The 15,545-nt window shown below is 43.1% G+C and overlaps 1 protein-coding gene across 3 annotated transcripts in view; it reads right to left on the reverse strand.

Moving 5' to 3' along the window:
• Window positions 1-486: 486 nt before the first annotated feature.
• The window catches only part of KCNAB3 (potassium voltage-gated channel subfamily A regulatory beta subunit 3), a 112,510-nt gene continuing 97,451 nt past the window's right edge, over window positions 487-15,545 (reverse strand). For all 3 annotated transcript variants that reach the window (XM_075272452.1, XM_075272455.1, XM_075272454.1), the window contains exons 8-14: window positions 13,816-13,902; window positions 9,396-9,481; window positions 6,930-7,050; window positions 6,728-6,822; window positions 3,547-3,667; window positions 3,035-3,123; window positions 487-1,014 (exon numbers count right to left, since the gene is read on the reverse strand). In XM_075272452.1, the coding sequence (XP_075128553.1) occupies window positions 925-1,014; window positions 3,035-3,123; window positions 3,547-3,667; window positions 6,728-6,822; window positions 6,930-7,050; window positions 9,396-9,481; window positions 13,816-13,902 (689 nt within the window). In that variant the 3' untranslated portion in view covers window positions 487-924. The remainder of the gene's footprint in view (window positions 1,015-3,034; window positions 3,124-3,546; window positions 3,668-6,727; window positions 6,823-6,929; window positions 7,051-9,395; window positions 9,482-13,815; window positions 13,903-15,545) is intronic.

The following is a 15,545-nucleotide window of genomic DNA, read 5'->3' on the forward strand; positions in this document are numbered from 1 at the left end:
GTCTGCCCCTCCTCCTATAGGGTGATACAGAAGGGAGCTATGAGTCTGCTCCTCCTCCTATAGGGTGATACAGAAGGGAGCTATGAGTCTGCCCCTCCCCCTATAGGGTGATACAGACAGAAGGGAGCTATGAGTCTGCCCCTCCTCCTATAGGGTGATACAGACAGAAGGGAGCTATGAGTCTGCCCCTCCTTCTATAGGGTATTAATGACAGAAGGGAGCTATGAGTCTGCCCCTCCTCCTATAGGGTGATACAGACAGAAGGGAGCTATGAGTCTGCCCCTCCTCCTATAGGGTGATACAGAAGGGCGCTATGAGTCTGCCCCTCCTCCTATAGGGTGATACAGACAGAAGGGAGCTATGAGTCTGCCCCTCCTCCTATAGGGTGATAAGGAAGGGAGCTATGAGTCTGCCCCTCCTCCTATAGGGTGATATAGACAGAAAGGAGCTATGAGTCTGCTCCTCCTCCTATGGGATGATACAGAAGGGAGCTATGAGTCGGCCCCTCCTCCTGCAGGGTGTCACAGATGGAACTAAAAACTTGCCCCTCCTTCTGCAGGTTGACAAAGACAAAAATAAACTATAAGTCCTTTTACATAGAAAATCAGGGATAAGGAATATGAGAGCCATGAGTTTGTCCTGCTGTCGTTTTCATGCTTGCGACCTTTCTCCTTTGTAACAGATAAGTCTCTATATCTCTGCCCCTCCCCTTGCAGGGTGACATGAAATAATGCATGTGTTGACCCCAAAGTACTAAGCAGGCAGCTGATTTTCCTCCCATTATTGCTGGCTAAATGTACTCCTCCCGCTCTCTCAGCACTGCCAGAGTGGGGGACCATGCACCAGGCGAGCATAATTTCATATGTCCTATGTCCTTCATCTTTGAGGACTCTTAGCGGGTTCCAGAAGGCGGAGGGGAAGTCCTCACGCGCGGGAATCTTTCTTTATGTTGGGTTTGTTGCCAAGAATCTGGTCTATCTCCGTTACGATCTGAGGCGTTATCTGCGAGAGAACCTGGAGGAGGAGAAATAGTAAATAAAGCGTAAGATCTGTAGACATGCCAAAGAACTCCTTGGAACAACGACATTTCCCTGAAAGAACATTCTCCTTAACATTCCCAGAAAGATCGTTTGTCATTCGGTGTCATGGAAAGGGTAAAGCAAGTCTGAATGGCATGTACTAAATGATCGTTCATCGGAAGGTCCTTTGTTTAGCCGATAACCTACTGAGTGCCTAACGTGTATGGTGAGAAGACCTTACTGAATATTTGGCTTATAGTCCCTGGTGGTCAATGGATACTGATCGAGTAAATGGAAGTTTCTCAGATCCTGGCTACGACAAGCCCTGATCGAACAAACACCCAAATTGTGAAGAACCAACCAACAAACATCTGCTCTTTGGTTGGCAGATCGTCGGCACAATTTGGGCAGTTATCGGGAACGAGCACTTGTTCTAGGTAACTACCCTTAATTTCGGACCATGTAGCAATACCTTAAACTTTAACTTAACTTTAACTGACCACCAAGGTTCCTGAGAACAGAGCCTTGGGAGTTCCTGAGAGTTAAGTAAACAATATTTTTTGGAAGTCTTCTACACCTTACATGGACCATCCTATGTTGCTTCCTGACACTTCTAGGAGAAGACTGGTGTGCTTGGACTATAGCTTAGTGTCTTCCTTCTCCAAAACCATTTTAAACTTATAGGGTCCATCTTTGGATATAGTGGGACATGAGTGCTTCAGATGTCCTAAAAAAAAGACCTTTCACTAGTAGAAAATTTACTACCACCACCATCTCCGGTGCAGTTGGAATTTTTTCTCTAAGTCCCACCAAGCTCAAGAAATCCACGGTATTCAGTGATAAGTAATAGTTAATAAGTTGGGCTCAAAGACTAGCCCAGCTCCCCCCAATTTTTGTAAAGTGGCCCATGAACAGATAAACATTTTACGAACAAAAATGCTTTGAATCAAAAAATATCCTTTGTTCAACCAGACAACTGGCATACAGACCATTGTAAATGGGTCTCGAGTCATGAGAAAAAGAAAGTCCACCCTCTTTGAATACTACGGTTTTACATATCAGGACATAAAGAAAAAAAACATCTGGCCCTTAGACGTTCTTACAATTAGGTAACCACAACCTTAAATGAACAATAACAGATGAAAGATTCCACTGTATCATTAATTATGTAAGGTCAAAATGCAGAAGCGGGGTGTGAAAAGCTAAGTACGTCTTTTCTTATCCATAGGATTTAAGGTAAGTAGCACCCAGGTGCTGATAATCAAATATCCTTGATTAACTGATCCTTAGCTAGTGTGACCACCTCTATAAAAGCAGAAGTTTCGGCAGTTTGCTGCTCTGGAACATTTAGGTGTATTTTCACAATGTCAATGAGGAAAGACATCTGAAATAATCTAAGGCTAAGTTCAGATGGGGTTTTTTGGACCGGAACCTGAGGCGGAGCCCACCTCAAGTTCCGGTCCAAAAGCCGGGTAGCGCGACTGAAAGCCGATACACTGCACCAGCATCCAGCCGCGCACTCCGCTCCGGATTAGGCCCAATAAATGGGCCTAATCTGGAGGAAGGTGGGTCTTCGGATAAGATCGGATCCCGATCAGCGATCGAGCAAATTTCACAATCGGGATCGGCTGGAAAATGATTGAAAATCGGATTTATTAAACGATCCTGAAATTTTAAGATCAGCTCAACCCTATTCATATATATATCATAAATAGGGTTGAGCGTTTGGGATCGGATAAGATCGGGTTCCGATCAGTGATTGAGCAAATTTCACGATCGGGATCGGCTGGAAAAGGATCGAAAATCAGATTTTAAAAATGATCCTGAAATCTCAAGATCGGCTCAACCTTACTTGTAAATTTTTTTAAATGGGCTCATGTTAAAAGGAGAACCTCAAAAACTTGAGTTTTTGTAAGTCCCAAAACTCCGAAATCTGATTTTCTCGGGCTTACTATTAAGAAAGTAGGCAAAGAAATGTGTTTTTAGTCACTAGGACCATAAAGTAACGCTCTCACCTGGATGGACCCCAAATTCTCAATAAGCTGATCACAGTTGGAGACCCCCAGAAGTACAGAACTCACACCCTCGCTGCGCAGACACCATGCTAGAAGAAGAAGAAATTTCATCACAATCGAGAGAAAACCTTCTTAGAATAAGAAGACTGTAGGGTCCGCCCACACGTGGATCATTTCGTATGTGGATTTTCAGTCGTCAGCTTGTGAATGTATTGCATATTTTTTTCTTAAAAAATGCTCAATGAAAATTCACAACAAATGAAGAAGAACTGGAAGAGGAACTTAAGATTTTTGAATATTGTCACCAATGCAAGACCATCTGCATTGGGCAGGACCCGTGTGGATACCAGGAACGTCCAGTTTTTTCCTGAAGAAGTCGAAAACCTTTTCTACAGCTATTCCTTTTCATCGTAGAGTCCATATCTAATGTTGATACCAATCTCACATTGCCCTAAGGTGTCCACACTACCATGTTAGTTCTATATAACCACAGGAGTGAGGTCTTCTCTTACCTATAGCCAGCTGGGTGACTGTGCAGTGGAGGCGCTCAGCGATGGGGTGCAGATCCTTCACCTTTATGTGCTGCTTTTTCCCCTCATCACTCACAGCTTTTTCTTTCAGCCAGTGATATCCCTACAGAAAAAGCAGAGAGTATTAAAGGGTTTTCCAACTTTATGAAATTTTTGATAGCTTACAACATACAATGGTATAAAATAACAAAATAATAGTCATGTTAAAAGTCCCCGGCCATTCTTGTTCCTATGCTCCCTTGATCCATGCTCCAGCGATGATATGGTGTGTCAGCACATGACCACTGCAGTCTATCTCCGGCCGTAACAATGGCGTCATGGCCTGGAAACCTGGAGCTTGTAACCCTGACCCAACACTTATGGGAGGCTACTGCATTGTATTTGGCTATATTCCCTAGTTAATTGAGCAGTTTAATTTTGGCACCAATGTTATCTGGGTATCATCACTTTTACACTGTATCAAGGTTGCCAATTAAAGGAATTGAATATTTCAACATCTAAGGTTGGTTGCAGACTAGAGATAGGCAAACCTCTTAGGATTAATTTTGTTTCAAGTTTGGGTAGCTTAGGTCCAAGATTCATTTTGGTATGAACTACACTTTAAAATAGCTTAAAACATAGTGTAGAACACTCTTAGGACTCCTAGGAACCTATCTATAAAACATAGTGTAGAATACTCTTAGGGCTCCTAGGAACCTATCTATAAAAAATAGTGTAAAATACTCTTAGGTCTCCTAGGAACCTATCTATAAAACATAGTGTAGAACACTCTTAGGGCTCCTAGGAACCTATCTATAAAAAATAGTGTAAAATACTCTTAGGTCTCCTAGGACCCTATCTATAAAACATAGTGTAGAACACTCTTAGGGCTCCTAGGAACCTATCTATAAAACATAGTGTGGAACACTCTTAGGGCTCCTAGGACCCTATCTATAAAACATAGTGTAGAACACTCTTAGGGCTCCTAGGAACCTATCTATAAAACATAGTGTAGAATACTCTTAGGGCTCCTAGGAACCTATCTATAAAACATAGTGTAGAATACTCTTAGGTCTCCTAGGACCCTATCTATAAAACATAGTGTAGAACACTCTTAGGGCTCCTAGGAACCTATCTATAAAACATAGTGTGGAACACTCTTAGGGCTCCTAGGACCCTATCTATAAAACATAGTGTAGAACACTCTTAGGGCTCCTAGGAACCTATCTATAATACATAGTGTAGAATACTCTTAGGGCTCCTAGGAACCTATCTATAAAAAATAGTGTAAAATACTCTTAGGTCTCCTAGGAACCTATCTATAAAACATAGTGTGGAACACTCTTAGGGCTCCTAGGAACCTATCTATAAAACATAGTGTAGAACACTCTTAGGGCTCCTAGGAACCTATCTATAAAACATAGTGTAAAATACTCTTAGGTCTCCTAGGAACCTATCTATAAAACATAGTGTAGAACACTCTTAGGGTTCCTAGGAATCTATCTATAAAACATAGTGTAGAATACTCTTAGGGCTCCTAGGAACCTATCTATATAACATAGTGTAGAACACTCTTAGGGCTCCTAGTAACCTATCTATAAAACATAGTGTAGAATACTCTTAGGGCTCCTAGGAACCTATCTATAAAAAATAGTGTAGAACACTCTTAGGGCTCCTAGGAACCTATCTATAAAACATAGTGTAGAACACTCTTAGGGCTCCTAGGAACCTATCTATAAAACATAGTGTAGAACACTCTTAGGGCTCCTAGGAACCTATCTATAAAAAATAGTGTAGAACACTCTTAGGGCTCCTAGGAACCTATCTATAAAATATAGTGTAGAACACTCTTAGGGCTCCTAGGAACCTATCTATAAAACATAGTATAGAACACTCTTAGGGCTCCTGGGAACCTATCTATAAAACATAGTATAGAATACTCTTAGGGCTCCTAGGAACCTATCTATAAAACATAGTGTAAAATACTCTTAGGTCTCCTAGGAACCTATCTATAAAACATAGTGTAGAATACTCTTAGGGTTCCTAGGAATCTAATTATAAAACATAGTGTAGAATACTCTTAGGGCTCCTAGGAACCTATCTATATAACATAGTGTAGAACACTCTTAGGGCTCCTAGTAACCTATCTATAAAACATAGTGTAGAACACTCTTAGGGCTCCTAGTAACCTATCTATAAAACATAGTGTAGAACACTCTTAGGGCTCCTAGGAACCTATCTATATAACATAGTGTAGAACACTCTTAGGGCTCCTAGTAACCTATCTATAAAACATAGTGTAGAACACTCTTAGGGCTCCTAGGAACCTATCTATAAAACATAGTGTAGAACACTCTTAGGGCTCCTAGGAACCTATCTATAAAAAATAGTGTAGAACACTCTTAGGGCTCCTAGGAACCTATCTATAAAATATAGTGTAGAACACTCTTAGGGCTCCTAGGAACCTATCTATAAAACATAGTATAGAACACTCTTAGGGCTCCTGGGAACCTATCTATAAAAAATAGTGCAGAATACTCTTATGGCTCCTAGGGACCTATCTATAAAACATAGTGTAGAATACTCTTAGGGCTCCTAGGAACCTATCTATAAAACATAGTGTAGAATACTCCTAGGGCTCCTATGGACCTAATTATCTAATTTCTAGTTCTCAATGGCAAACACAACTGAAGCTATGCCAAAGTGAAAGTTTCAATATTATACTTTGGAGTCTCTTCAGACCCCAGATTATAATACCCTAGAGTATAATAGATGGAGGTCCAGGGGAGGGCCATGTTTAGTTCAGACTCCCACCAAGAATGCAAAGATTGAAATATTTTGCTTCCCAGTCTCAATGGTGCACCCCTGCTCCATGCATTTCAAGTGCTGCATTTTGGGAATAAATAAATATAATAAATGCTTCACCATGTAGAGCCCATTGTTGGGTGGACATTGTTTAATGCTATGGGGTGGCTGCCAGAGTAAAGGGTTATTCACATCTTAGCAAATCGCTGTCAAGATGGGAAAAACTGGTCCCTGTCTGGACCCCTATGGTTGGGATTTATGGGAACAGCCAAGTAGTAGAGAAGAACAAGAACTATGGAAGCAACGAAGCATGGCTAAGCTATGCTGTTTCGAATGTATGACCACCTTATTCCTCATGTCTGGAACCCCAAAGACTTACCTTGAAGGAAGCTCTAGATTTTTCAGGGATAGTGTCAGCGTATTTTCCAGTAATCAGGCCACAAGCCAAAGGAGACCAGGTCATGGAGCCAACACCTGGTGGAAACGAAAAGATGAGTGGAGATCCAATGAATTGGTGAAAGATACATAAATTATGAATCGAGACTCATAAACACCAATGTTGTCCTGCAGGAGATACTCACCAATCTTATGATAGAGCTCAGGTAGTTGGGTCTCTACTTTTTCACGTTGAAAGAGGTGATACTCAGCTTGTTCACATACAGGAGGGATGAGGTTAAATTGGCGAGCAACGGAATAGGCCTCCTAGGAACACAAAGGTAAGAGCAAAAGTGAATAGGGACAAATAGGAACCCCCTCCCCCCAAAAAAAAAGTAATGAGCAGAAAACTTGCCTACAGTTTTTGTGCGTGTCCATGTGCGGGATTCTCTACCTTTGATCACGTTGTGAAACATTACACCACGTCTATTGAACCCAATGGGTGCCGATGTAATATATGGACAATAGTGTTCCTTGGAAGCAAGACTGTATGACTTGCGCTGTACACTGGCTGATAAAGTGGAGTCATGGAGAGGGAGGAGTTGACTATAGGACAAGACAATAGGTGGAATGCAGCCGTTCTCCCCAGTTTTGCAGACCCAGTTTAAAATACTGCCTGTTTACAGAATCGGGCAGAAAAGGTACCCGACCATGGTCCTGAACCCAGGATAGAGCTCCTTCATGCTCTACCACTCTCTGTCTCATATGTCACAAACCACCTTAGCCCTGTGGCCTACAAGGTGGTGGGAAGCCAGTTCTTACCACTCGACAAATGACACAACACAGTTCCGTTTAACTGTGTTGGAGAACTAAGGGGGTCCATCAAACTATGGACAAATTGGGGGAGGCCATTAAATGGTGTTGGGGGCACTAAGGTGGCTATTAAACTGTGTGGGGATACTGAGGGGCTCTTTAACTCTGTAGGGGCATTGAGGCGGCATTAAACTGCATGAGTGTAGTGTGGGGTATTAAACTGTGGGGGCAGTGAGGGGACATTGACAGGTGTGGGAACACTGAGGGTGACATGAACCCCATTTAGGCCTAGAGTTCCATTATTCCAACTCAAAAAAATACAACCTCAGGCATAAATGGGTTAAATTGTGTGGGGGAACTAAGAGCCTTTATCCGTTTGGGGGCATTGAAAGGGACAATATCCTGTGTGAGACATTATGGAGGGGACATAATTTATAAAAATGAAATATTAACAAATGTAAAAGTAGGAACTGTGGGTAACAGGGGAGGATTTCAAAGGGACCATTGCTTTGTGTTAAATAGGGCATGGACCTAAAAATTTTTCTCCTAAAGGACCCATTGTTAAAATTAGAATCCCACCCCTGGGCAATGCCTATAACATTGGCTTTCTATTTATTTTCTTATTATCGTCTTTTTAAAGACCATATTTTTTTAAAAAAATGTTTCTTTTCACATGTTTTATAGTAGCCCTAAGAGTATTCTACACTATGTTTTATAGATAGGTTCCTAGGAGACCTAAGAGTATTCTACACTATGTTTTATAGCTAGGTTCCTAGGAGTCCTAAGAGTATTCTACACTATGTTTTATAGATAGGTTCCTAGGAGTCCTAAGAGTATTCTACACTATGTTTTATAGATAGGTTCCTAGGAGTCCTAAGAGTATTCTACACTATGTTTTATAGATAGGTTCCTAGGAGCCCTAAGAGTATTCTACACTATGTTTTATGGACAGGTTCCTAGGAGCCCTAAGAGTATTCTACACTATGTTTTATAGATAGGTTCCTAGGAGTCCTAAGAGTATTCTACACTATGTTTTATAGATAGGTTCCTAGGAGCCCTAAGAGTCTTCTACACTATGTTTTATAGATAGGTTCCTAGGAGCCCTAAGAGTCTTCTACACTATGTTTTGTAGAGAGGTTCCTAGGAGCCCTGACAGTATTCTACACTATGTTTTATAGATAGGTTCTTAGGAGTCCTAAGAGTATTCTACACTATGTATTATAGATAGGTTCCTAGGAGCCCTAAGATTGTTCTACACTATGTTTTATAGATAGGTTCCTAGGAGTCCTAAGAGTATTCTACACTATGTTTTATAGATAGGTTCCTAGGAGTCCTAAGAGTATTATACACTATGTTTTATAGATAGGTTCTTAGGAGTCCTAAGAGTATTCTACACTATGTTTTATAGATAGGTTCCTAGGATCCCTAAGAGTATTCTACACTATGTTTTATAGATAGGTTCCTAGGAGCCCTAAGAGTATTCTACACTATGTTGTATAGATAGGTTCCTAGGAGCCCTAAGAGTATTCTACATAGGTTCCTAGTAGCCCTAAGGGTGTTTTACCTTGTACTGATGACATCATCGATCCCATGGAACTGTAGCAGCTCAGCCCCATTAAAGAGAATTAGGCTGAGCTGCAGTACCAAGTAAAGCCACTATGACATGTACAGCGCTGTGCTTGCTATTCTAGTGAAGAGGCTGCAGCGCTCAACCAAACACTGTGGCCTCTTCAACCAGTTGATCTATTGGGTCCCGGATGTAAGAACCCCACAAATCCTATTTTATTGACCTGTCCAAAGGGAAGTTTATTAATATACAAGTCCCAGATAACCTCTATAACGTATATTCTATGTCTCACCATAATCTCCATTGCACTCCAGCGAGACGTACCCCAGTACATCGCCATCCCCTGGTTTATCACAAAGGTCATGGCCCGTACAATCTCTGCACAGAGAAAGAGAAGATGACATAGTAAGGTGAGACGGTAGCAGAGTGGAGTTTGTCATGTAACCCTTACAGAGCTGTATGGAATAATGTAACACCTCTGCTATGTCTGAGCATGAAATCTGGACAGCTCATCTACATCACAGCATGTACGCAAGGAGAAGACAGCTTGTACTGCATATATATATGCATGAACTGAAGGCCTGTCATATAGTGCTATGTAATAATACCGTAGCCTGGATTATATATAGACATGACCAGAACCAAACACTATATATACACTGAAGACCTGTCACATCGTGTAATATTATCGCTACTTCTTTCTCGCCTCCTTGGAAATCTTTATATTCAGGTAAATATAGATTTGTCTATTTTTAGGCCGCTGTTCCCGTGTCCATCTGTAGAGGGCCCCGCACTCTGGATACCAGGGAGACGCCGAGGGGCTGCAGTTTGCTGAGGTCAACACAAATTTTCGAGGTGGGGGAAGGGCACAGGAGGATAGATTCAGCCAAAATTAGACAGGGGGAGCGCCGGGAGACAGGCAAGAGGGATAATGAGGATGTGAGGGAGCCCATATGTGCATACATACATACCTATACATACATGTGTATGTATATACGATATATACCTGCTCACTGCTTTTCCTGCACACAGCGATGGAGTTCCTTGTGCACAGAAATAGAATATTTTTTGATGATAAAACTTATGGCAGTTCTATTTTTAGGATGCGGGACATGAATTCGTAAAGCGATAGGATTTTGGTATCTTTGGAAACACGAGAGTTGTCACCTAGTCGGGGCTGTTGTTCAGAGAGAAAAGCTTATGGCCGTTTTCACTTCAGTTTACGAAATGATGTATAAAATATAGAGCTACTATCATTACCTGCGACTTCGTCTGCGGCCCCCTCACCCCCTACGTGACCCACCTGCAGCGCGGCTACGGACTCCCGCTTGCCTTGCAGCCACAGCGGGCCCCTCCCGCACCATTACGCCCACGCAACCCCAGGCCTCCCCTTGCGCCCCCTGCCCCCCCTCCTCTCCACCCTGGCCCCACCTTCTTCCCCACCTGCGCCCCCCGTTCCCGCCCTCCTTCCCCCCCTACCCGTGACCTCGGACGTCTCCCCCCCTAACCCATGACCCCAGCCTCATCTCCCCCCCCCCCCATGTGGTAGGGTTACTGTGCTGCGTATCAGCTGCGGCCATGCATGGCGCGCCACGGGTATACGGCGGTTTGTGGAAGATTGTCCCAATTCCCACCCCCAGGGCCCCAGCGGACTCACAGATACACGCCAGGCTCCACCAATGGCTCCATATTCGGCACTCGGCTGCCTGCATATGCGACGCCATTTTCTTCCTCTCGCTCTGTGGCCCGCTCGAGCCTCAATAGCTCCGCGCCCTCTATCGCTTGATCCAATCGGAGAACAGCGCGAAGGCCTGAGATGACGTCATGTCAGGTCCTTCATCCTACACCAACCGTGGATTTGGTGCTCACAGTCGGCAAACCCGGCAATCTACGTGTATGGTAAGGCGCCTATGTTCCATTCCAGGTGCCATTCTAGGTATGTGTCAAATGTGAGTGTAATCCGTTTGGCCATTTCGGCGTGATTGTGGAACAAACATCCAAAAACACAAACTTTCACATTTATAATATTAGTAGTATATAGGGACAAAAATAGTGTTTTTTTATGTCTATGAGTATACTATGATAGGGACAACCATACCATTGGTGCAGCCAGTAGGTCGAGGCCTAGTAGATCATGGAGCCCCATCGCCTTACCAGCAACTCTCTACTGTCTATTAGACTGGGGGTAAATATCTAAGTGAAGTTACGTCATGGCTATCTGATGTAAGAGACATATTTAAAGAGGTTTTCCAGGCTTGATGGCCTATTTTTTTGGAAAGGTCAACTTATCTGAGGGTGTCTCAGGTGATCTTCAGTAGATGACCTATCCCAAGGTTAGGTCATAAATTAATATGTCCCAGAAAACCCCTTTAAGATCATAAAGTCATGTCAGTGCTAAACAGTCCAGCAAAATGGCCGAATCGACTTATGGATATATGGGGCAACTCTCATCTTCTCCTTGAGCCCAGAGGCATATAGCCGCACCATCTAGTAATACCTAGAGAAGGTCACATGACCACTCGTATTGTCACGGCTCTTAATTCTTAATTAATTCACTCTCTACTACAGAGAGACTTGTATCTGAAATCAATAAAACAAAAAGGTTCTGACTACAGCTTGCTGACAGCTGCCAAGGATTATCGACCTCCCGACGTCACTGAATGTACAGCCCAACGTCAACAATCATAAAACAAACTCATCCAATAAACACATAAAACAATGGTGTTTGTAGAGTAAAAAATATTGGAAAATGAGGGGCGGAGTCAGAGGGGCTTCTTGGGATTTGCCATTTTCCTGGGCATACAAGGAACGTAATTGGGCTAGTCAAGAATGGTCAATGGGTAGTCACTAATGCAGGTAAGACGTCAAGGGTGAGCAAGGTCAAGAACAAGCCCAAGTCAGTACCATACGTGGATCCAAAGGACAAAGCAAGGGAAGAGTCAAACTATCTAGTGTCAAGCAGAGGTCAGCAAGAAGAACAGGACTGGCAAAGAAAAATATTTGGCAGAAGGCTCTTTAAATTGGTCCCAAGACCACATTATCTTTTGGTGCTGGTTGTCCTGGCAAATTAATGTTGGCAAACAGAAGAGCAAACCGGAGCTTTGGAGTCGGAAACGAGAAAACAGGCACCGCCTGACTGAGATGGCTAGTAGTGGTGGAAGCCACCCATTTCCACAATAGAAGCTATAAGGAGAACCTTCCACCACCTCCACCATCTCTAATTCTTTGCATCATCCAATAGACGCCACTCCACCGATTCTGGTGCAGTTCGAGTTTTTTCTCTAGCGCTCACCATTTCTGGAGCAATTGTTTCAGTTATGATCTGTACTGTCAAGTGGTTGGTCCCAGATTATCTTCTCCAGTCAAGGCCTGATAGTAAAGAGCTGAGTTAGCATATCAAGTTCTGTAGCTAAAAGGGTTAACCCATTTTTTTATATGAGGCTGAAGAAGGTGAATAAAAACCCCCAAAACATACTCCTTTGTTGCCAGTGCTCCTTTGTCTCCAACTTCAAACCGGCCCTGCTGCACCGGTGTCTTGTTTTCGCAGAAGTCCCCACCTCTCGTGACCCATTAGGCCAAGTAGAGGCCTCAACAGTCTAAGTATAGGAACCAGAACATTACAAACACCACCCTTGACATTATGTGATCTTTCCTGGAGGCCAATCACTTCTGCCCGAACAAGACAGCGGAGCATCAGGACCGTAATGTGGTGAAAGACACCAAAGCATTGGGGACAGGTGAGTTGTTGTTTTTTTTTTCACCTCCCCATATCAAAAAATGGGTTATCCTGGACAATCCCTTTAACAGTAGCAATTCGTCAGGTGGGAGCTAGAGGAAAAATCCCAACTGTGCTGGAATCAGTGGAGCGGCATCTATTGAAGGATACAAAGAATTGAGGTTGAAGGAGATGGTGAAAGGTCCTCTTTTAAGAGATTTGGGACACTAAACTACACGCATGGCCTTGTGGAACGCGAGTTTGATGTCCCAAATCACCCCTTTTTAAATCCATCTATGCCCACAATTAAATTAAGTCTTTATACTTACCTAGAGATGAGCCTCATCGAACTATTACAGCGTGATTTGGGACACTAAACACCCTAAGGGCCTGTGGGCGGTGTAGTGTCCCAAATCACCCAGACAAAATCCCTTTAAGTGTCTCTGCAGGGCTGCTGCTCCAACTCTGTCTATAGAAGCTATTACCCGCATACACTTTAACCCCTGCAAAGATGTTTTCTGTAGAACAGTTTTTTGGACGATGTTGCGAAGAGTTGGTTGTCCCTTTCACCTCCTTGGGCAGACTAGCGCATCGAGCAGTGTAATGTCAGTGCCGTTACAGTAGATGGGACGCTGAAGCCTACATTGGTGGATGATGGAGGGGGGAAGGATAAGTGGAAAGGAAATGGTTAACCGAATATAGATCTCTAAAAGACCAATAAAGAGTTGGACGTCATCGTGAAGAGGACAATATTCATGACCTTCTATTTTTACATCTTGCCATTGACGTTGCTCATCGTGGAGGTGGTTTCATTCCAGGTTTCACTATCGGTACATCGCCTGTTACGCCCCGGGCTGCTCAAAATATTCCAATTAGGATATCTCAAAAATTATTGATCCAAAAAATCTCCCAACCGTAACCGATAAACATATATATGACCATGACGTACGACTAAATGACAGAAGAAAGGGAAGAGGTAGGAGAAAGATGACTGTACCTTCCATTGGGCTATTGGCATCCATACGATTCGCAAATACAATATCGACATATTCCAGCTGTAGCCGTTCTAGAGACCCCCGGAGACCTGGTGGGCAGCAAAGATCAATTAAAGACGTACGGGGAGATTGGAGGCAGCTGTCCTACTTATTAATACAATAGAATAGAAGGCTCATCGTTACACAGCTCACAATTATGGATTCCTTTGACGTCAAGACTGGAGCGAAGACAAAAGAATCCCAAAAGGACAACCCCCCCTGCTCAAATGAGACATGAGGTACTGTAGGAGAAGGTCAATATGGGAATCCAGGAGAGACCTAAGAAAGCAGTTACCTCCACCCCCTCCATCATTCATATTCTCCAGACTCATTTCCTATGGATATCTAAGGTGGTAACATAAAAAGGAACAATTTTCAACACAACAAAAGACACAGATCTGACTGATCCCCGATGAAGATGCAAATCAGGTTAAAAAAAAAAGAAGCCGACGTGTGACTTTTCACTACGGGATTGTCCTACAGATTGCAACTTATTTCAGGACGTGGGCAAATTTGAAGGTTAAAAAATATCCCTATCGAACTTTTAGAGCCGTCTTCAACTTTTTGAGGTCTTCTGTGGTGCCATTTAGACATATCGGATATTACTGTAGTTGGGTATCTAATATTTCTGAAATGTAATGGTGGATACTGGCCTAGATTTTGGTAAAATGCCACAATGCCACCTTGATTGACCTCAGTAGAGTTGAATCTCAGAGTAGAGATGAGTGAACCAGTTTGGGTTCATTGCGAATCTTCCAAAAATCATGGATTTGGCCATATCTGAGGTTTTTGAGGTTCTCCACCCCTTAACCACTCTGGAGTCCAGTGTATAATAAGTGGAGGCTTATGGGAGGTGCGATAAAATAATATACTCTGATATTTGCCTTCCTCGACTTCTCCTGGGCCCCCTTGCAGTGTCCATCATTCCATTGCTGTCCTCTTCTGGTCCCTAGGGTGATGACCAGAGCCTTGGAGGACCGTTGAGGCCAGTGAATGGACCTCAACAGTCACATGAGATGCTTTGACGCAAGCGTCATGATGTCAGCATGCTCAGCATGACTGCTGAGTCCCAATTGCTGACCTCAGCAGTCCCCTGGGGTCCATGATGTCATCCAAGACACTTGAAGAGGTCAGCAGATGAAAGCCAAGGATCACTAGGTGTAATGAGGCAATACAGGAGAGGTGGGGCAAGGTGAGTTTTTAGTGTTTATTATTTCACTGCAGCTATCCTGAGCTTTGGTTTATTATACTCTGTGGTCTAAAGACAACCCAGAGTATAATAAAAGAACTTTTGGTTTGGACTGGACAAGTTTGGTCAAAAACACAACTGGCGTGTGACTCTCGAGAACATTCTTAAAATGAATTCCACAAGGTTCATACATCTCTACTCAGAGATATATCTAGAGGGGGGGGGGGTACAAACTTTAAAGTCACACATAGGTGGATAGGGTAGGCTATAACCACATTCTGCCCCATAAGAGGATAGCAGGGTCCTCAAAGGCCACTGGCTTTGGACCCAGGATAAAGATTCTACAATGGAGCCCAGAAGACCAAGCCTTGGCTACCATTGATGTGCAGAATCATTTCATGAACGATTCCTAGTTTGAAGCCTTAAACCAGACCTTAAGGGGTTGAGCACTGTGAATATTTTGTTTCGAGTATCTAAGAAGTTACCAATGTATGGATTCCTTCC

The sequence above is a fragment of the Leptodactylus fuscus genome, chromosome 5 (assembly GCF_031893055.1).
Source record: "Leptodactylus fuscus isolate aLepFus1 chromosome 5, aLepFus1.hap2, whole genome shotgun sequence".
Classification (NCBI taxonomy): domain Eukaryota; kingdom Metazoa; phylum Chordata; class Amphibia; order Anura; family Leptodactylidae; genus Leptodactylus; species Leptodactylus fuscus.